The sequence below is a fragment of the Electrona antarctica genome, assembly GCF_951216825.1.
Source record: "Electrona antarctica genome assembly, chromosome: 5".
Taxonomy (NCBI): Eukaryota; Metazoa; Chordata; class Actinopteri; order Myctophiformes; family Myctophidae; genus Electrona; species Electrona antarctica.
In genome coordinates, this window is record NC_136810.1 from 38,522,703 (window position 1) to 38,544,694 (window position 21,992).

General features: G+C 42.9%; 1 protein-coding gene across 1 annotated transcript in view; it reads left to right on the forward strand.

Moving 5' to 3' along the window:
* Positions 1-21,992, forward strand: part of LOC306923967 (voltage-dependent calcium channel subunit alpha-2/delta-1) — a gene marked incomplete at both ends in the record, with an annotated part of 153,476 nt that overhangs the window by 116,295 nt on the left and 15,189 nt on the right. Inside the window, 9 exons of the mRNA XM_079502312.1 lie at positions 1,093-1,169; positions 10,109-10,169; positions 11,285-11,376; positions 13,752-13,833; positions 15,608-15,670; positions 16,328-16,431; positions 17,283-17,369; positions 19,857-19,924; positions 20,527-20,565. Of these exons, the coding sequence (XP_079358438.1) occupies positions 1,093-1,169; positions 10,109-10,169; positions 11,285-11,376; positions 13,752-13,833; positions 15,608-15,670; positions 16,328-16,431; positions 17,283-17,369; positions 19,857-19,924; positions 20,527-20,565 (673 nt within the window). The remainder of the gene's footprint in view (positions 1-1,092; positions 1,170-10,108; positions 10,170-11,284; positions 11,377-13,751; positions 13,834-15,607; positions 15,671-16,327; positions 16,432-17,282; positions 17,370-19,856; positions 19,925-20,526; positions 20,566-21,992) is intronic.

Below are 21,992 nucleotides of genomic sequence, written 5' to 3' on the forward strand. Positions count from 1 at the left end.
GTAGTGAAATGAAAGATTTTTCGCACTTTTAGACCATATCCGTGGTCATCCTATGGGCATACCTAACAATGGATGCCAACAAATGGGACATTTTTCATTTGTGTGTATTTTTATATCAAAAGTCCATAAAAATAAAAATTGAATTACTCCCTTAAAACGAAAATGTACTGCGTGATGACGTGTAGAGGTACACATCAATAAAAGCCTATACAAATGAAGCTCACCCATTTTATTCCCATTGCTGCATCGTCCTCCAAACACAGCTGGTCTTGATTACAGAACTACTCCGTTTTTAATCTCATTCAAGATGACATCCAGACAGTGCATTGCGCGTTTTAAACGTAATCATCACGCTAAAATATGTATTGTGTATAAAATTTGAATAATCCCATGGCTTTGCTACACGTCTCTCTGTCACTTTGTTTACAAAAGACACTGCATGAGACAGACTTTTATGTCCCATAGCTCTGATTGGTTTAGAAACTAAGATTCTGCCGTTTGAGGCTGAAACTTCAAAATAAAATGCCCAAATTAACCATTTCACCACATCTTTAAGTAAATGCACTTAGTTGCTTTCCACCACTGCTGGTCAGTGGGTGCTGGGTTTAAGAGAGCATTTTGTGTGTCTTCAGTGAACACGTAATGCATTGATGTCTTATGGGTATAAAAGTTTATACTCTGGCATAATAGGAAAAACTAATGTGTCAAATACCTTTTTTATTATTATTGTTATTATTATTATTATTATTTTACACTACTTTGTGACTTATGTTACTTGTACAACTGCATTGCAATGTTCAAATGAGTCTTTCAAGTTTAAAAAATATTTATTTCTCCCAAATATGGGTGTATCCACAGTTTATATAATTTTTGGACAGAATTAATTAAATTGTATTGGATTACCCAATTTCTTGATTAGACCTTAAAATGATGTAGGGATATAATTTATAATTATGCTATAAATGTAGTTTTCACTTTGGGGGACTTGACTCGCTTCCAAACATCCTTCATTCCCATGAGTTTAACTCACTAAAACACAGAGTCACTAAAAATTGTGACTGTTGTTTTCTTTTGCTTTTCTCTTCTTGCCAGTCTAGCCCTTGTTCTGCCTAAATACAGCGAACACTTCATTCAAGCTAAACTGGGGGATGACATGAAGCAAGCTTTGTGTGAGTACAGAGTTTATGAGTTACCATCAGTCCAGTATCAGTATCAGTATGATAGAAAACATGGCAAGCATCCATGTTTTATTATTTTGTCATGGTACATGGTGCATTACAACTATTCCTATATCCCAGTGGTTTCCAACCAGTTAAATCCCAGCTAAATGATGGAGAGTTTGTATTTGTAACCAAATGGACCCTTATAGATCTTTAACTCTTGAGAGCATGAAATGAAACCAAATGGACCCCTATGGGTCAACTACTCAACTTGGTTTCATTTTATGCTCTCAAGAGTTACATTATTGTTAAACATCTGCATTACTCAATTTACAAGAAGTCTATAAAATTAAAGAATGTAGAAGAATTGTTATTTTGACAACAAAATATTCTTTAGTTTTGGGTCTGAGAGGCTAAATCTCATCAAATGCTGGTCCGTGGGTCAAATGCAGAATAAATAATGCGCCTTGAAATGAAAACGGTTGAAAACCACTGCTCTATCTCATAGTAGAATTGCAATAGGTGACGCACTTCCAAGGATATGACCTAAGTCTATAGGTCATAAGTATCCTTGGAAGTGCTACAGTTGTTTTGACGCGTTGGCGTCGTGCGGCCGATCTAGCGGAGCTCACAACAAAGTCCTCGGTGAGGCCTCTTCATTTCAGTGGATCTCTCCTTTGTAGTCCACAGCACTGGTCAGTTGCCAGTCTCCCCCCCCCCCCCCCCCCACACACACACACTGTACACATACTTCCCCTCTGCCACTACACCAGGCAGGCCTTTTGATCTTGCCTGTTCCTTGGTCTCTCTCATCTCTAGTTCTCTTCTCTCTTCTACCCTCTTTTGGCACGGCCCTTCTTGGCTGGAAATAAGACAAAGCCTCCTTTACCCACCCGCCACTACCAGCCGCCCCCTCGTCGCCACCACACACACACACACACACACACACACACACACACACACACACACACACACACACACACACACACACACACACACACACACACACACACACACACACACACACACACCTCCTCCTTGGTAGTCCATCGTTGTCGAAGATGACGTAGCATCCTTGTGCTGTGGGTTTGGTAGTGGTTGCTGGCGACGATGCCACCGTAGATGACTATTAAGCCCGATTCTGGCGCCACATATCATGCCACAGAGGTTGAGGTGGGTACTGGAACAGCACGGAGGTGTCTTTGCTGGCGCCGTGCCACCCTTTGCTGCGTGCGTTTCTCCTCAAGGTGTGTGACCCCTTCATAGCATAAGGAACGCCAGAGTGGACGATTTGCTGCGGCTGACTCCAGATCATTGGGTTTGATGTTACACCTCTTCAGCGTCTGTTTCAACTGGTCTTTATATCGCAGCTTTGGACCACCAGGCTTCCTGTTGGCTGACAATATCTGTCCATAAAACACCTGACGAGGCAAGCGGCAGCCGGGCATCCGGTTGACGTGGCCGACCCACCGGAGTTGCCTCTGTGCTAACGTTCCCTCGATGCTGATGGAATCAGTGCGTTGGAGAATGTCATTGTGTGGGACACGGTCCTGCCAGGTGATGCCAAGAATGCGTTGGAGGCATCTGATGTTAAGTGCATCAAGGCGCCTGATGTGACGTCGCTAGACGGTCCACGCTTCTGACCCATATAGCAGTGTAGACACGCACACTGCCCTGTAGACTGCAACTTTCGTTAGTGTTCTTAGACACACACACACACACACACACACACACACACACACACACACACACACACACACACACACACACACACACACACACACACACACCACCTTCTCCTACGTTACCCTTCCCATCTTTGTAGGACCCCACCCTTTCCTCTATGATTCCATGGACCAACTCTCCACTTCCCTCTCTCGCACTGCAACTATTCTGTCCCGAGCCCAGAGATAGGTATAGCTTATTGGTACACAACTCTCTCTCTCTCTCTCTCTCTCTCTCTCTCTCTCTCTCTCTGTCCGTCGTGAAGATAAATATAAATGATAGACCCACCACTAGAACACTCGTTTCATTCACACTGTATTCTTACTTCTGACTTGATCTTGATGTGTATTATTATTCTCCTCTCTGTCTGTGTTTGGAATCTCACAGCGTCTTCTTGGGGCAAGTACTCTCTTCTCTATTTCTCCTGTGTTGGTTCTTCTCTGGCCTAGTCTGTCTTTATGTTTGTCTGCATGGATACTGGATGGATGGATGGACGGACGGATGGACGAACATTGGACAATCAGATGACTTTAGTTATTTCAAATCACCTGTAAGAGAGATAGTCACAGCAAATCATCACCCAGGGCTTGAACTCACCACCTTTAGAAGAGCTCAAGGGCAGGTAACCAACTTACGTGACCAGCCCGTCTCACTACAGGAAACATGTCATGATACAGACATTTCAAAATAAGTTCCATGTTGTCTGCACATGCATTGATTTAAAGTCATGATTACGGTGGGGCAATTTAAACCAAGCCTGTATACGCAGAGGTTCAAGCAGGGGACCTTCTGACTCACATATTGTTGCTGTCGGGAGGAAACCACCTAACTCTATTTGAGGTTTTTCTTTTTCTTTTGCATAAATCAGTGGTATTGAACACCCTTTGCATCTGTGTGTTGGTTAAAACAATATTGAACCAATGAAAACTATTAAAAAGCGCTTCGGACAAAACCTCTTAACTCCATTGGACCCTCAAAATGTCTGCTAAAGCAGCTAACTCCACCACCTCTCCCCCTCTCATGCAAGTATTGACATTATATAAAGTCACAACACCAACTTAAAAGGTAACTTTGATGAGGCAGTATTGCTTTGCTTTCAAAATATAAGATTTTCTTAAAGCACCAATCATAAATATATGTACAGAGCAGATAGGTATACATGGATAGATGGAGGGATGGATGGAACGGTGCCCAATTGGCTCCGAGACCAAAATGCCTGTAGGTCCACGTACTGTATAGTGCAAATGCTTAATGATGACTTTCAGAGATTGACAGCTGGAGCGGTGCTTGGAGGGAGGGCCGTAATTAGATGAGAGTGCCAGGATACATCCCACAGCCATCTGGCTTTAGTGGGCTTTTTATACCTTTTGATGCGTCGCTATAAAGCATAAACGGCTGATGGAGCATTTATCCAGGCAGATGAGATTTTCGACGGAGTGTCTTTGCCTCTCCACCGTCGCCTTTCTGTCATAAAGAGTCTGTCAGCGTGCCATAACGGCCGTCAGAACATTTACAGGACTGTTAAAAAGAGACGCTCACTAGTCTGCCTCCTCTTCTAGACCCATGGTTCCCAAACAATGGGTTGGGACCCTTTAAAAAGAAATGCTTTATAAACCCAGAATATGAAGGGATATTGTTCAGAAAAAGTGGTGGTATTAAGGGCTTGTGTGTTTGCAATAAATGGTGCATTTATAGTGCCTTTATCCAAGGTGCTTTACATAGATGCATAGGTGCATTTCATTCACCCACCCAGTCACACACACATTCATACACCGATGGCAGAGGAAACCATGCAAGGAGCCAACCTGCACATCAGGAGCAATTAGGGGTTCAGTATCTTGCTCAAGGACAATTCGACACTAACTCTGGGGGAGCCTGATTGAACTGGGTCATTCGTCAGTGGCTCTACCGGCCACTGCCCGCCCGTATGTACCTCGACGGTGACGGGGGCCAGAGTACCTGAGCGCTGGTTGGGGTGGGCCGGTCTGGACCATAACTACCAGGGCAGATTTTTTGTTCGAGTCCTGCCCTGCATGCCTCCCATGTTTAACAACAAATTGTACTGCTACAAAATACTGCTTCTAGACTTTTAACCATGCAAAACCGAAAGAATAAGGTTGCGAATACAAGCGGCCGAAATGAGTTTTCTCCGACGGGTGGCTGGCATCTCCCTTAGAGATAGGGTGAGAAGTTCAGTCACGTGGGAGAGACTCGGAGTGGAGCCGCTGCTCCTTCGCCTGGAAAGGAGCCAGCTGAGGTGGTTCGGGCTTCTGGTTAGCTACAACCGACTACGGATAAGTGGTTGTAGATGGATGAATGAATGGAAAACCAGGAGAAGGGAACCTATTTTGACTTCCCTATATTTTGCTGTTTTTATGTTTTTATGATTGATCTTACTGAATACTTTCAGAGCGCTTCCTAATTACATTTGAGTTATTAACCCCTCATGAGCCCATGTGCAGCCGCAGGTCCTCAGGCAGGAGCCAGCTGGTTGTCTCTGAGTCCAGGCTGAAGACAAATGGTGACCACTGTTGCCAAGTCTGCTTATTATAAGGGGGTTCTAAATTGTAGTTGCTTATTTTGGCTTATCAGATTTCTTTATCTTGGGAAAAAAACTGACGTGCCCTAGTTTTATGGTCTTGTTTTCATAGATCTGGTTACATGTTTCTCTCACAAAAGCTGGCAACACTGATGGTGAGGGTGCCTTTGCTGTCAGGGCTCCTCGCCTCTGGAGTGACCCTCGGCTCTGGATTACTAAAGATGTGTTTTCTTTTAAATTGCTTCTTAAAACTTGCTTTTATCAAAAGGCCTTTACATAATTTCAATTTTGCAATTTTAATCGAAATTGATTCCTTTAATGGTCCTATTTCACGCGGCACTTACGTTACGTTATGTTATGTTTATTTTATTTTATTATTTCTCCTGTTTTGTTCACTTCACTCTGCTTTGATGTGTGCTCTAAGTTCATTAGTTATAGAGTGCATACTTCTGCCAACACGCAATGCAATTTCTGATGCTGTATGCAATTTCACCTTAGACATGAATGATTATGTCGCCTTGCCCTTGAGTGTCCTTTGACGTTTTTGGAACAGTGGTCTCGCCAAGACAGTGTTCTTGTGTTATTTTGTTCAACAAACAGAAATTGGACGATATGATGTCATTACGTAATGTATCTTGTAATTTTGTACAACGAATCCAACAAATCAAACCTCACCTTATACCGTAGACAGTAAATCTCGTCATTCCTGATACATGACTGACAAACAAATAGATGGGGCAAAAACATAACCCCATAAAAACAGTGAGTGAAGTTCAGTGTGTGGGCACGTATAGCCGCAGTGGACTTTGAACCCGAGAACTTCCCATTATGGGTAAGAGGGCCCTCCTATACCCACTTGCTGCTGTATAATCTTGCTAAAAACATCCTCTAGCTAGCCAATGTTGTAATGGCTAATGTTATTTCTTTCCATAAGGATAAGAAACTGAGGACATACTGTATTATGACTGATTCACTGACTTGAATAATCTCCATCTGCCTGTGTGAGAGAGATCATTGAGGAAGGAGGGTGGTAGGAAGAGGATATCGTTGCTGTTGAGCACAGACCTTGTATATGTCCACATTTTTCCCCGTAAATGTATGTCCTACTTCATCATCGCACAAGAGTGTCACGCAGAAGTATCAAAAATAGCTCATCTACAAGCTCACCACGGCCTTTCGTATTGTCTGTTGGTTTTAAATATTGAACCAATGAAACATATTATCAAGAGCTTGTTACTAAATAATGACTTGAAAGGATCCACTTGAGCACAGGTTATTTTATCCCCCTTTGCCGAAAAGTAACGGTTTTAGACATACAAAGTTTCAGCGAAGATCTACTATATGTATGGTGGAGAGAGGGAGCTGGACAGGGAGCCACCCGGCCAGGTCTTGAGAGAGAGAGAGAGAGAGAGAGAGAGAGAGAGAGAGAATGACAATGAATCTATAGCCTGTAATGTTTTATGTGAAGTACATTGTTTCAATCCTGTGCCAGATTGTTGGGACCCTGCCAACACTCGGCCAATATGGGATGATGATGATGTTAGCAGACAGCGGCACGACGCTGTGTGTGTTTTAATAATGTCCATGTTTAAGATGTCTTCGTTTTGAGAGACACTTTCACAAGTGTAGCAAGTGCAGAAATCTAAGCAATTGAATAAATGGGAGTAAAAACCACAGCTGAGGCAAGCGAAGCACGGGATGCCAAAGACACTTAAAGTCATTGTGAGTCATTTTTGGACTCAGCACTGTCCCGGACATCCACGCTTGTGTCCTCTTTCCTGTTGTTTATTTCCAGAGTAGAGATATTTGTTTTATACTGTGGCTCTGTAGGAGGCTAGGTGTCAATAGAAGGGTGGATCTGTCTGTCTGTCTGTCTGTCTGTCTGTCTGTCTGTCTGTCTGTCTGTCTGTCTGTCTGTCTGTCTGTCTGTCTGTCTGTCTGTCTGTCTGTCTGTCTGTCTGTCTGTCTGTGTCTTGTGCACATTGCACAAGACACTTCATCATAGACGTTACTTCTGAGAACCACACGTTTTTTACCATAGCATCTCCCTCGTTTTCTTTTTTTTAGTGTTTTGTATTGTGTTGTACTGTTGTGATGTATAGGTGTAGTTTATTGTGTTCATATATAATAATCAACTCTGATCAAAGTGAAGTGCTATTCTACAGATGTGATAGGCTATATAATGTCTTATAAGAGTACACATTTGCATCTTGTAACCAAATGTTTTTTTATTTCATTTTTTTCCTCTGCCCTTCTCTCTCTCTCTCTCTCTCTCTCTGTCTCTCACACACTCTCTCACACACTCTGGGGTCACTGCAGAGCAAGAAGGTAAGTCATATTCCCTCGTGTCCTCCTACTGTAGCTCTGTCTGCACTCTATACCTTTACCCAGCACCTCATATCTGTCCATAGGTCTGTGTGTGATTTGTGAGTGTGGCATGTTGGTGCATAGTGCATACATGAGCTCACATACACAAAATCATATTGTATGCTACTGTGTGTGTCTAACTACCGTGTGCCTAAGGCCCTGTGTCCACTGGGCCTTTTTTTTCACGGTTGAAAACGCCAAAGCACTCACCACCTAAAAGCGCTTCCAGTTGCTTTTGGCAAGGCAGGGAAGCGCCTTGCGTGCACACGTGAGTGCAAGGTAAACGCCAAGCTGCGCTCCTGTTAGAAACAATTTCAAACAGGCGTTGCGCTCATGAAAAAAAACAAAAAAACATGGACATGGGGCCTTAGGGGTGCAGCGGCTAGTTGAACTAATGAATTTATTCAAGTAAATAATAATCTTGTGATGTAGATCAGCTAGTTGAACTGGGATCGCAGCCTAGGGTGCCCGGGGACAAAATAAATCAATCTTAATGTAATAATTGTTTTTTGGGAAACATTTAAAATGTTATTTTTGGGCAGCATCATTGTATGGCAAAATATAAATGGTTTATCGTTCAAATTGATTTAATCAATTACTTTAACCATCTTTTATATTATTTTTGCATTGATTAATTGATCCATATATAAAAAAGAATGATTTATAAACAAAAGAAAAGTGTAAATTAATGGAAAAAGCAACCATTATAATAATTGCTACGGAAATCATTGATATTTTGTCTATGGACACTGACATTCCCCTAAATTCCTCATGGCCAGTCAAGGCCGTGAGTAGGTGTGACCATTCAGCACCAACCATATTACATTCTGTCGCTGTCGGGTGGAAACATTGCATGTCAGTAAAAGTAAAGTAAAGTAGTCCCATAGGCAGCAGGAGCTGAATTCCTGTTACTGTAGCATGATGAGGCAGTTTGATGTACACGTACACCCCTGGACAGAGTGTCGCTATAGTATGTCGCAGGGACTTAACCCCCAATCCAGACCTTGATGCCGAGTGACAAGTGAACCCATGGTCTTTCCTCCCGCGCCACCATTAGGCCAAACATGTCTACCACTACACCACTGTATATCCAGTGGTTACCAAACATTTTAGCTCAGGACCCAAACGAGAGATTTATAGACGTCTGCCTGGGACCCAAAACTAGTGAAAAGAGCAGATCGACAAGCGCACAATACACGCAGATTGGCTCTTCTCACTACTTCATAAATATTTGTTTTCTAATGTATGGAATTTCTTTGATTTTCTTTTATTTCTTCATGAAATTACTGAAAAAATCATCAATTGTTGTTTTTAATCTATAAACAAAAAATCACACCCGTGTGAACTGAGTGGTGTATAGCCTGTCTGACGTAATGAAATCATGTCTGACGTAATGAAATCACACCCGGGTGAACAGGGTGAACATAGCAACCATGCTCACTTTTTCTGCACAGACTAACAAAGCCAGTTGTAGGAGTTGTTTACACCACTCAAAAATAAAGGGAGCCATAAAAATAAGTCCTTGACCCACAAATGGGTCCTGACCCAGTGTTGACTGACCCAGTGTTGACTCTAACCACCAGACAGTGGCCTTGTGGTTAGAGTCCACCCTGAAACTGGGAGGTCGGTGTGCAGATCCCCGGCCGGACACCAAAGACACCAAAGACTGCAAAGACTGTACAAATGGGACGCAATGCCTCCCTAGCTGTTTGGCACTCAGCATCAATGGGCTAAATCAACTAATCAAATGATTCCCGAGTGCGGCACGGCTGCAGCTACCGCTCCAAGAGGTGGGTCAACTGCGGTGACGTGTGTGACAAATCGTACGACTTTGACTCAATCAGTGGTGGTTGAAAGATCCCTACTCATTTTGGCAACCCTGTGGCATTTCCTCTAGTCTAGCGTATCCTTTAGTGATTAGTGAATATACAACAATACAATATACAAGGATAGCTATAATATCAGTTTCCTCTTTATGTATTGACAATAGGCACTTTCCCAATTGTTTCACCTTGATTGCAGGTCTAAACACTAACATTTAACTTAATTAAACCTATAATGCCTAACCCTAACCTCACAGAAATGATGCCTAAACCTAACCTCAAAACCCTATCCGTCTGGGTGAAACACATGGGAAAGAGTGAGTTCCATTGAGGATAATCACACATGCAGCGGTCATTTTGCACTTACGCTTTACTCAGAGGTAGAGTTAATATGACAAATATTCAAAATTGCGGCTGTGTGATTATGGTCAATAATGTATTATTTGTTCTCGTGAACGATGACACGACCCTCTGTATTTCTCTGTTTTCTTCAGCCGCGGAAAGCATGCAGCTGGACAAATTCGATGAATTTGGTCACACCTTTATTGCACCAAGGTAGGAGAGCTGCACAGAGACTGTATCATACATTGTGCTGCAGTATAGGAGAAATGGAAACGATTGAGACATGTCCATGTTGATGCTGTACATATTGTTCAGTAATGCACCATAAAGGCACACAAACAACCACATATTGATGCAGAAATAGAATTTTAGAGAGAGGTGTGGGGGGGGGGGGGGGTATAGGTTGGATCAATGCAGTATAGGTTGGATCAATTCCAAATCACCTGCAACAGAAATTAGTGATCCATTACAAACATAACATGCGTGTTTTCTGAATACCTTTTCTTTATAATTATTATTTTATTTTATTATTCTTTTTTTGGGCGGGAGGGTCACTATACACTGCAAAAGACATTTGAAATGTATAGTCCTACTTGATTTGATTTGATTGATTTATCATTATATGCAGTCAGTTATGTACTGTACCCTGAGTGCACAGGACGCAGTACTCCGCCCTATCAATTAGTAACGCCCAGCGCTCAAGACAGAGATTGATCAAAAGGACGGAGATTATTGATATAAAAACTGATCGCATCGCTCCACAGGCTGGGAGCGTCTGTTGCACAACACTCGATGTTATTTTCCGGTGGGACGTCATCGAAAATGTTCCCCCCCATTTTAGCCGACGAGATCGAAAATCTTAAAAATCTTAATGAATAACTCTTGATCTAAATCATTCCGTCCAATTCTAAGAAAAGACGGGACAGGACAGTGACAGGACCGCGGCCCACCGCGGTCCTGTCGCTAGTCACGTTAGAATGAATCATACCTCCCGTTGTTGTCAATCGCCTTGAGAGTGTTTTGGCTACATCAAGCTACTTCCGGGATCACATCCGGGATCACATCCGGGATCACATCTGGGATCACATCCAGGATCACATCCGGGATAACATCCGGTCCGTCGCTAAATGTGCTCCGCTGCTATGATTTAATGCATTAAATAACCCTGTGCGTTCACGTATGATTTCATGCATTAAATAACCCTGGTCGTTCAGAGTGTTAAGGGGCTCAGCTGCAGGGATGAGACGGCTGTGGTTTTGAGCAATACGGCACAGCCAATTGCACGTGTTTGTTTATTTGTCTGTCTGTCTGTCTGTCTGTCTGTACAGAGAGTACTGCAAAGGGCTGAAGGTGTTGGAGAACAATACACAGTTTCTCCTCGACTTCAACGAATACATCGACAGGGACACTCCAGAAGCATGTGAGTCATATAATATATCCATGTTATTGTTGTTTGTGCTATACAGTATGAACACATGCCTCGGCTCTGATGTCAGCATGCATTACCATGATTATAATACCGCAAACCCACTCAAGGTCAATATGAACCCTAAATCAATTTCCCCCTCCATCGTTATGCATGTGCTTGTTTGGGTGTGCTATATCTTATTAGTCAGAGTGGTTCTTTGCCACTGGATGCCTCGCTGGTCTTCCTCTGAAGGTCATACAGCGTGGTATTTGATTAGCATACAGTCTCCTGAGCAGGGGGTGATCTCAGCCTGATCCACTGAGTTTCCTAGAATCCCTATGCCTTCATGCTCCTGCAGTGACTCATAGTGTTTTGGTTTGCCTTTATTGCATATCACCGATCCTGTGTGTTTCATGCCAATGGCTCTATCCTTGTGTTGTTCAAGGTCGAGTCATTATTCTTCCATTTCACCCATTTTGCAACCAGAGCTTATTTTATGTTTAGGACACAAGAAATACTTTCCTGGGGTTTTTATGTGTGTGATGTCATGAGAATGTGGTCTCACTTCCTTCCTGGACTACAAAGTCACACCTCCCTGCAGCCTCCCCCTCTCCACAAGGAGGGGAAGTGCACTAAAGCATTATGGGCATTGTAGGAATTCAGCAATCCAGTCAAACCCTAGTCAAACACACAGACTTCCTTATTTTTCTGGCCATAGGGTGCACATTTCTAATTGTGCTACTGTTATCTACTACAAATACTATTATCATTGAGTGGCAGTTTCTTCCAGCGGTGAAATGCCCCTTTAATGCTTATATACAATGTCTGGTGCTTGTTTGAGGCATGTGCTTTCTCGTTATTATACACAAGTCTTGTTGCTGTGGGGCAAAAAATGTTCAAAACAAAAATGTTTCACAAAATGGAAAGAAATAACCTGGGTTCCATGTGGAATTGTAGATCCAATGCAATTATTTAGTCACAAGCTCTTGGTTAAATATATAAAACCCACAGATAGACTTAACCACTTTCAACCGTTATGTCCCTATTCTTGGCATGTCATTATGACAAAAATATGACATTTTTCAAAAAGATTTCAATTATTATTTTTGTGTTGAAAGTACAGATCGGACTGATCTGAATATGGAGAGATACAAGGTTTCTGCCCAATAGCGAGCCGAAGACATGTTAGTCGATCTGTTACTCAAAGCCACTATCAGGCTCTGGCTGCAACATTTGGATGTTAAGGGAAACTACTTTGCCTGTGGATAAAAAGTATGTAGTTGTTGAAAACAAGCTCCCCTGACATTGGGGTATAACTCAAGACCTAGGTGTCATCGCTAACCATCCAGCGACACCAGCCTATCCATCACTATGCACCTCACACCTAATCTAGCTGTCTGATGCTTCCTCAGAGAGAGAGAGAGTTGGACCTTTCTATCTGCACTCTGCATGCTTTGTTAACCATTGCTATGAGATCAGACTGTGTTAATTCTTTTGTACCTTTATTTATCCACGCAAGGGTTTTTGCTGAGCCTGCATGATTTTATTTTTATTTTTTCCTAAGCCGCCATTTCCTGAGATTACTCACATTCACACCTGGAAGCTGCCACTAATGCAAGCATAGACTTCTACGGTTGGCCACAGCACAGCTCCACTGGAGCTATGGGGACAGTTCAAAGTCCCGATGGCAGTTGTAAAGGAAGATATTATTCATTCATTTTTTCCTGGCCGGATTTTCTCAGCTAGTCCAGGGATTCAAACTGGCTAGCTTCTGATCCCTAATCTTTTGGCCGTCACCGTTCTGCATCGTGTGTCCCTCACCACCTCTGATGCAAAGCAAAAGGAAACTGCACACTGTACTCATTTTATGTAAAAAAATCAGACCAACGATCTTTTTAACTCATTCACCGTCGCCTGAATCGATACTTGTAGATTGCCACGGTTGCCGCCGTTCACTTCAATGTTAACCGTCTTATTTTGAAAGCCGGAGAATCAGGAAATGGAAAATCGTAAATGTTATTTCATTAACGCAAAACATTTTTTAACCAGCGATCATATCGTTTATAGAAATGAGCCGCAAATCAAGCTTGTTTTGATCCAAAACGCAGCATGGAAGAAGAATCAGAGATAATAGGATTCTAAAAACTCTGTTCCCATAGAACGTATTAGCGGACATTTCACTTTGACGTTCTCCAGTTATTTTCATTGAACCAGAACCGGAGTGTTACAAGCGAGTTGTGAAGCGTAATCAATTTTCGGCGTCAAACTCTTTTAATGCCCAGCATGGCTACTGAACTAACCTAAACGTATCTCACCTCACTTTGTATCACACTTTGTTTAGAAGTGTCACAGATCAGTAAACCTTATCTTTCTGGTTTATTCTCCAGGTAATGTGTCTCTGGTGAGCCGGCTGATCCTGGATGCAGGGCTGACCGCCGATCTGGTTAAAATCTGGAGAGAGCAAACGCTGTAAGTTCAATTGCTAATGATTACCGCGTCACTCACTACACCGTACTGTAGACCAGTGGTTCTCAACCTGAGGGTCAGGATGTTTTTTTAGGATGGGGGGGGGGGGGGGGGGCATGATGACAGTGAAGTGACCATTTAAGGACTTTTAAGACCTTTTTAATGGATGAAACATTGGTCAAATTGTCAAATAATATTAGAAAGAAAAAAAAGGGAAAATAGCCGATCTACAACGCCTTCTGTTTTCACTATATATATATATATATATATATATTTATTACATGGCTTGGTTGAATGCTTGATTCTGATTGGTCAATCGCTTAATTCAGCGGTGAGTTATCTCATGATAATGACCGCTCCGCTGTATAATGACCGCTGCCTAATCAAACCCTCTGAGCACCACCAGCTGCGCCCCGCTTGATTTACTGCCGTTTCCAACATAACAGCCATGTAAACACACACACTAGTGACACACAATGTAATTTACAGCTAAACATTGCTCTTAAAAATGTTTTTGAAAACATTTGAGCGAGAAATAGACGAAGCAGGACCCCAAAATGGATTCTATTTGATCAACTCACTTCCTTGTTTTCCGACAGTGCTGCAGCCCTGCAGCTGGGCAGACGCAGCCAGCGCGAACTTATGGAATACTTTTTGTGTTGTGTTTTGGGTCAATGTATTCATTTATGTTAGTTAGCCATGTAATAAGCGGGATAATATCTGGCTAGGTGGTCATTGTCGGGATATAATTCACCTTCAGGGAGTGTAACCACCTCGGCTTCGCCTCGGTGGTTAAACTCCCTGTCGGTGAATTATCTCCCGACAATGACCACCTAGCCAGATATTATCCCTTACATATATATATATATAAATATATATATGGGGGTCCCCAGTTCAAATGTGATTATTTTGGGGGTCCCAGCCTGAAAAGGTTGAGATCCACTGCTGTAGATTGTATCTTAAGAAAAGTAAAAGTGGTAGTTTCCCCGTATTAAATTCTACCTGAATGAATTCCACCAACCCCACCAGATGCAGTCCAAACCTGCAGTGAACCCGTACTCAACCTGATCTCCATATCACTGTAGTACTGTAGCTCAACTTCATTTCACAAACAATTTCCTGACTGACTGAACCGAGAATTGTATATTTTTTTACTGTGGGAGGTTTCGGTCATGCTTAACCAATGAAACGTGAACGCGATGAAAGCGATCGAGGCATAAAATGCGCATCACACCCAAGCATGCCGAGCAGTGCCAAGACATGTTGTTTAGAGACAAAAGTAAAATAATTAGATCAACGTGTTTCTCTATGGTACACCCTGCATGTCTGAAATCATCTGTAAAAAATATGTGGCCCTGGCTACGCACATACACCCAACACACACACACACACACACACACACACACACACACACACACACACACACACACACACACACACACACACACACACACACACACACACACACACACACACACACACACACACACACACACACACACACACACACACACACACAGAGACACACTCTGTTCAGCATTAAGGATGTACAGGCAAACGTCTCTGGGAAGGAAACTATTTGTTTTGAAATCCATCTCCAGTATGTCTTTTAAGCACGACCATGCTGCTTTCACAAATATGGACACGCTTTCCATACGCACGCACGCACGCACGCACGCACGCACGCACGCACGCACACACGCACACACGCACACACGCACAACCTGTCTTTTATTGACTTTGATGTCTGATTGGCCTGTGTTTTCCGTGTTCTCAGGGATGGGATTGTGGCCAGGTTCGTAGCCACAGATGGCGGGATCACCAGAGTGTATCCCAGAAGGTAGGCTCAGTTTCTCTCTCTCCCGCGTCTCCCATCCAGTTTTCAGTTGCTGGGACGGACCCGCCACTGTTTGCTCTGGCGGCACGAGAAAGGCAAGTCGGCTGCTCGCAGCCGACTGTGCAATGTGCAAGGTGAAAATGGAGACGGGACCGAAAGCTCTTTAGACGGGAGCTCATTTTGGCCACCGTTCTTACCCACTCTGATGGGTTATTATTATTTTATCGAGAATGTCGTGTTTTATACATCTTCTAATTAACCTTGCACAGCCCAGTGGCCCAGCTAGCGCGGGACTCGGACCAGATCCCAAAGCAACAGCAGCACACCAAACTAAGCTCATTTACCCCGTTTTTCCCTCCGTTCTACACTCAGCCGTTCTGCTCGGTTGAACATACAACATTCCAATCAGAGATGAATGGATATTTCACTAAACTATAAAACATGAAACACAATCTGTTTGTGCTTTGACTGGACGGGGTCCATGTCATATATCCAATGCGATGGGTGTGACCGCCGTTTTGATGACCAAAGTTTGGCTTTAATACGCGAATTTAAATTGTTCTAGATAGATCCACTTCAAACACATCTGTCGTGTGTGTTCTTTATGTCTATAATGGCCCGTATATTATATGTTCCATGAGAGCGTTTTAACTCTTCCAGTGCCGGGGAGGAATGGACCGAGCACCCTGAAACGTACGAGTCCAGCTTCTACAAGAGGACCCTGGACAATGACATTTATATTTTCACGGCTCCATATTTCAACAGTAGGTTTCCACATAGCTTTCTGTGTGTGTGAGATCAACTTACTGTACATTAGCATCTTGTCCCTGTCGTACAAAAACCTTGTGTTGCCACATTTATGTTTTTCATAAATTAATTAGTTAAATTAGTTAGATTTAATACTTACTGCAAAAGTAAAAGTAGAGAAAATTGTCTGTTATTTTTTCTATTTTGTATGTCCATCTGTGGGTTCTATAATGATTTAAGCAATGAAAAGTACTAACAAGAAATTATTAGAATTAGAACACAGCTTCTTTTTGTCCATTGCTTGAAGAGTAAAGTCATGGACATACAAGGTTTCCAGGCCACGGCGACGATCTTCAGTGTCTGGCCCAAAGCCTATCCTTCTCTGTCATTCCAACTTTACTGCCAGTGATTGCACTCTCGGGGCATCTCCAATACCCCATCTCCTATTCCTCTCTCCTACTCCCCCTGTGTCGTCTGCCCGTCATTCCCACCCTCTCCCTCTCCATCCCTGTACTCTCCCTGTCATCCCCGCTGATGTTTCTAGCAGACATCGGGGCGGGTGGGAGCTTGGGAGGGAGGGGTGAGAGCAGACTGTCTTCAGTGGTAACACAGCAATAGTTACACTTGACTGCATTAACACATGTGCTGGCTTCATGGACTCTGCTCACTAACGGCGAGCGAGCGCAACGGCGAAACGCAAACAGATAAAACGTTAAAAAGTTTGTAGAAATTCTTCTCTGAAGCAGAGAAAATCAAAATGCTCCGATGTTTACTGCTCTTTGCTTTTGATTGATGGTTTTTAGTGAAAGCACAGCTGCGTTCGTCATCTCTTTCCCCCCCTCTTGTCTTTTTCTCTCCACTGGCGCAGAGAGCAGGGAGTCTGGCTACGAGTCAGGTATTCTGGTGAGCAAGGCTGTCGACCTCGACATAGAAGACATTAACCTCAAACCAGCAGGTCAGTCCAAACTAATGACCATGATTGTTGAACCATGTCTCACACAAGAATCGTGAATGAAACATTCATATAGAGAGAGATTAAAGGGACATTTCACTGCTGGAAGAAACTGCAGTCACTCAATGTTATTGCGGCCATAGGTCGCAGATTACTATATGAAAACCTGCAAAACCTGCCAGTCCGTCCGTCCGTCACGCCTGTGACACGCTTCATATATGGCCGTCTCCATAATGAAGATCATGACACTGACTTCATCAAACCCTGGATAGCCATACATGGAGATGACTGGATCATCACCCAGATCTGCATATATTGGAGCGGCTGGAGCCGGCCAGCCACCTTCAGCACTTTAAATTAGCACATTGTCTGAAATCCTGCCTTGACTAAAGTACACAACATCTCAAGATGTATGTGACAATGTGCATTTGATGTTCAATACTGTTTGCCTGTAAATGGCTTCCAAATTGTGGAAGGGGCCTATTTCCTACAAATGACGCCATGTCATAAACATACATGTAGGTAGAAAAAAGAGAATCCCGCACACTGTCTTCACTTAGGTTGGTTTTTATTGCAACGTTTCGGTCGTCAGACCTTCATCAGGCATCATGAATCCAATCAACCCCTGCGTTGCATACGTTGCATACCCCTGAAGGCCCTGGGTATGCAACCCAGCCTGGCATAGATATGTGCTCCATGGAGCACCCCTTTCTAGTTTACTGGATGTTTTCTGAATGTTGGCAGTGGGGTGGGTTTAGTTGTTTAAAAACCAAAATGTATATAACATATTTATTGTGCTAGAGTAATGCATGCATCCGCCTGGGTGACGGCAGACTGCTGGGCGAGGGCTGGCGCTTTGGCATGGGGGTCAGATCAACATTTGGAATGAATTCTGTACTGGCGAGTGTATGGAGCGTGTCTTCAGTGTACATAGTTTGATGAGGTCAGATCAACATCAGAACAGGAAGGACGGGTGGGGAGGGTCAACATTTGGAATGTCAGAACAGGTCAACTCCATATATGGAGATCTAAGGGTTTGAGGTCAGATGTAGAGTTGCTGGCCGGCTCCATATTATGCAGATATGGAGATCTAAGGGTCAGTCTCCAGGATGTCACATGATGTCACGAGGCATGATCATGGAGACGTGATGTCACGAGGCGTGACCATATTTGGAGGCATGGGTGACTAACTAACTAACGGACGGACAGGAGATGCAGGTTTTCATAGTAAATGTGACATACAGTCGCAATAACATTTATTTTAAACTTGCAGTACTACATACTGTAGCAACTGCATGGGAACTTGCCGTCAAGCAATTGTGTTTGTGTTCAAGGTTGTTGTAGCCTGCTCTAAAATAGACTGCAGAGAGGGGAGTTGTGTTACTCCTATGATCTCCCCTGCAGTCTGCACCAATCTGAACAATTTGGACCTCAGTTGCACCGAGAGTCGAGATTACTGAATACCAAACTGTGATGCCAAATCTGACCAGGCTTTCCAAGACCGCTGGATAGAACACTCATTTTTGGTCAACACCATGAACCCTGAGACGTCGGAGGAAGTGCAGTCTTTGCTCTGAAGATATAAATGATGATTTATGATATAAAGTATGTTCATCAATCATAGCCCATGAGGATTTCTTGCGTGTACTGCCAGTGGACCTGGGTGGGAGGTGTGGGTTTCTGAGCTAAGATGAAATGTTTATTGTGTTCACCTCAGAGAACATCATGATGATCTGATTGGTTAATGTATGGCCTTTTTAATGCATTTTAATAGAAGGTTTGGTATTGCACTTTATATGATACAAATTGTGAACTGTTTTGGTGTATTGTGACACGGGTCCTGCATGGTCAATATGAAAACGCATATAATCTTTTCCGATGCTGAAAGGCTTCAAATGAATACTCCTCTATCTATAAATGCACCACTGTGTGTGTGTGTGTGTGTGTGTGTGTGTGTGTGTGTGTGTGTGTGTGTGTGTGTGTGTGTGTGTGTGTGTGTGTGTGTGTGTGTGTGTGTGTGTGTGTGTGTGTGTGTGTGTTGTCCAGAACCACCACAAAATGTATCTGCCCAGGCTCTGGACAGGGCCCCTGCCCAGGCTCTGGACAGGGCCCAAATTAGCCAATTGATCACACCTAGATCTCCATATATGGAGCGGCATATTCTGATATCACATTGCTGTTCTGACATCTGACTCCATATTTGGGCATGCCTGACAAAGAACTCCATATATGGGCATAAATGGGACGCGGTATTAACTGGGTGCAGGGCATGCATTTACAAGTGGCAAGTGCCCAACGGGCACCGCTCTAGTAAGAAATACAAAAAACTAAAACTAAAAACTAAAGCACAGCCTAGCGGAATGACCTCAACGTGAGCAATGTGGGCTGTGTGGGCAGGCCCACATATACTTTTGTCCATTTACAGAACGGAATTCGAAACATGTATACTATATTATCTACAGTAATAGGTCTTCTCATTTTGTTTCGTAGTGGTGGGGCTGAAACTCAACGTCACGTCCTGGATGAACAGTTTCATAAATGCAACGATGAAAGTGAACGTGAGTCAAGCATGTCATGTCTGCATGACCTTTTGCCATGTTCACTGCAGTGTTGATTTTGACAGCAAATTTTTGTTTTTGTCGCATTTTAGACACCCATAATGTTTTATTGCTGTCTAGTTTTTGTTGACTAAATATCATACGATTTTAGTCGACTAAATCTACAGTTGATTTAGTCGACTAAAATTAATTTTGGCAGGCCTTGGTGCTGTCATAATGACATAATTTATGTCGCGTTGTGAGCTCGTAGATCGGCTATTTTCAGCATGCAACCAAGTGTAAAATGACTTGTGTCTTTCACTTATACTGGATCTCTTGTCCACTAGTCCCTTCCCAACATTTTAGTCTAGTTTTAATTTGTTGACGAAATGTCAATTTTCAATATATTTTGTCTTAGTTTTAGTCATCATAGCTTAGTTTCCATATACAGTAGTTTTCGTCAGTGAAAAAAGGTAGTCGCCGAACATTTTTCGTCATAGTATTAGTCGTCATAATGAACACTGCTTCACTGATGATGCATGTTACAGGTTACCAACCACGTCCTTTACAGTCATTGTGGTTATGCTGTTTCTTGATATGTGGTTCTTTTTGTTTGCCTGCAGTGTAAGAGCGAGATCTGTGGCTGTCTGAGGAACGATAAGGTAAAGCCAAATAAATCTTAAATCTGGGATTTGGAATCTGGGATGAGTCGGCCCACGTTTTGAAAACAATAATGGAGTTCTTAACAGGCCAGCTGGATATAAAAAAATCTGAACCGGAATGATTCGAGTGAGTTGTAAGCCTGAGCCCAAGCCGACCCCAATTCTCACATTCTCACATATACATTACATAACATTACATTCCCCAGTTTTCCCATAACTCACTAAGTAGTTAATTCTGTTATTATCCCTCTTTCCTTTGCCGTTTAGTGCAAACACACTTAGTTGTTGATATTTAACACATACTGTATGCTTTAACACAGGAGTTTGAACAGTGACCTTGCAGTGACCTTACAAACTTTATTCCAACAGAGAAATGGCAAACAAAAGCACATATAGTGTACGTGGCTTTATATGTTTGGGTTATCGGAGCTGCTCTCATGTTGATGGGCATATAGAGCACCGCCCCCCACGAGCGGCCCGGAAGAGAATGTCCCATTCATTTTCCCATAGACGTTTCAGAAAGTATTTATATAAAGACATTTAAGCCTCGGACATAGCCAACTCATGACAATAAACACAATTTTTCACACCTGTGTGAACTGAGCAGTGCAACTATATATTCATTGTTATAGTTACTGTACTGTAATGTGCTCTGTATTGTAGTGTACTGTAGTCTGTACTGTACTTTGATTATATTTCTCAAAGAGAAATGACAGTTACCGTGTGGGGGTCCCCGGGAAACATCCAGACCTTCAGGAACACGCCCAAGGGGCCTGCCCTGTTCCGGCGAGTCTTCCCGCGTCCGAAACGGTCGAGAAATGACAGTTACCGTGTTGCTTTCCGTGCTCGGACAGACACAGAGACACGGGGACATGCATACATACATAGGGAAGGACACACAATAGTTGTGTAATGGAGCAGAGGCACCGCTCAAAAAGGGCAGGGTACAACACATTTTTTTCTTCTTTCTAATTATTTGTTCGACCAAAAAACATGTGTTTATTGTCATGAGTTGTCTCCATCTGAGTTGGCTTTGTCCGAGTCTTTAATGTCTTTAAATAAATACTTATTGAAACGTCTATGGGAAAAATGAATTGGAAATTCTCTTCTGGGCCGCTCGTCATGAAAGGGGGCGGGACTGCGATGCTCTTTTGATTTGGACCGTTAGACCTCATCGTCTATCTACTCTTTAACTTTCACTCAGGCCAAACCCGGCTCTCTCTGACTCAGGCTGAAACTGAGAACTCTACTGATAGAAGATACTGTATGTAGATAAATATGTATATACAAACAGAAATACTGTAGAGGATAAGTTCAAAACTGTATTGAATAGCACAAAGATTTTATATAATCTGACAGTTACAATAATGATGAAGAGTGCTTAATTAAGATCCAGGCAGCAAGGAAACATACGTGCATATAAATGT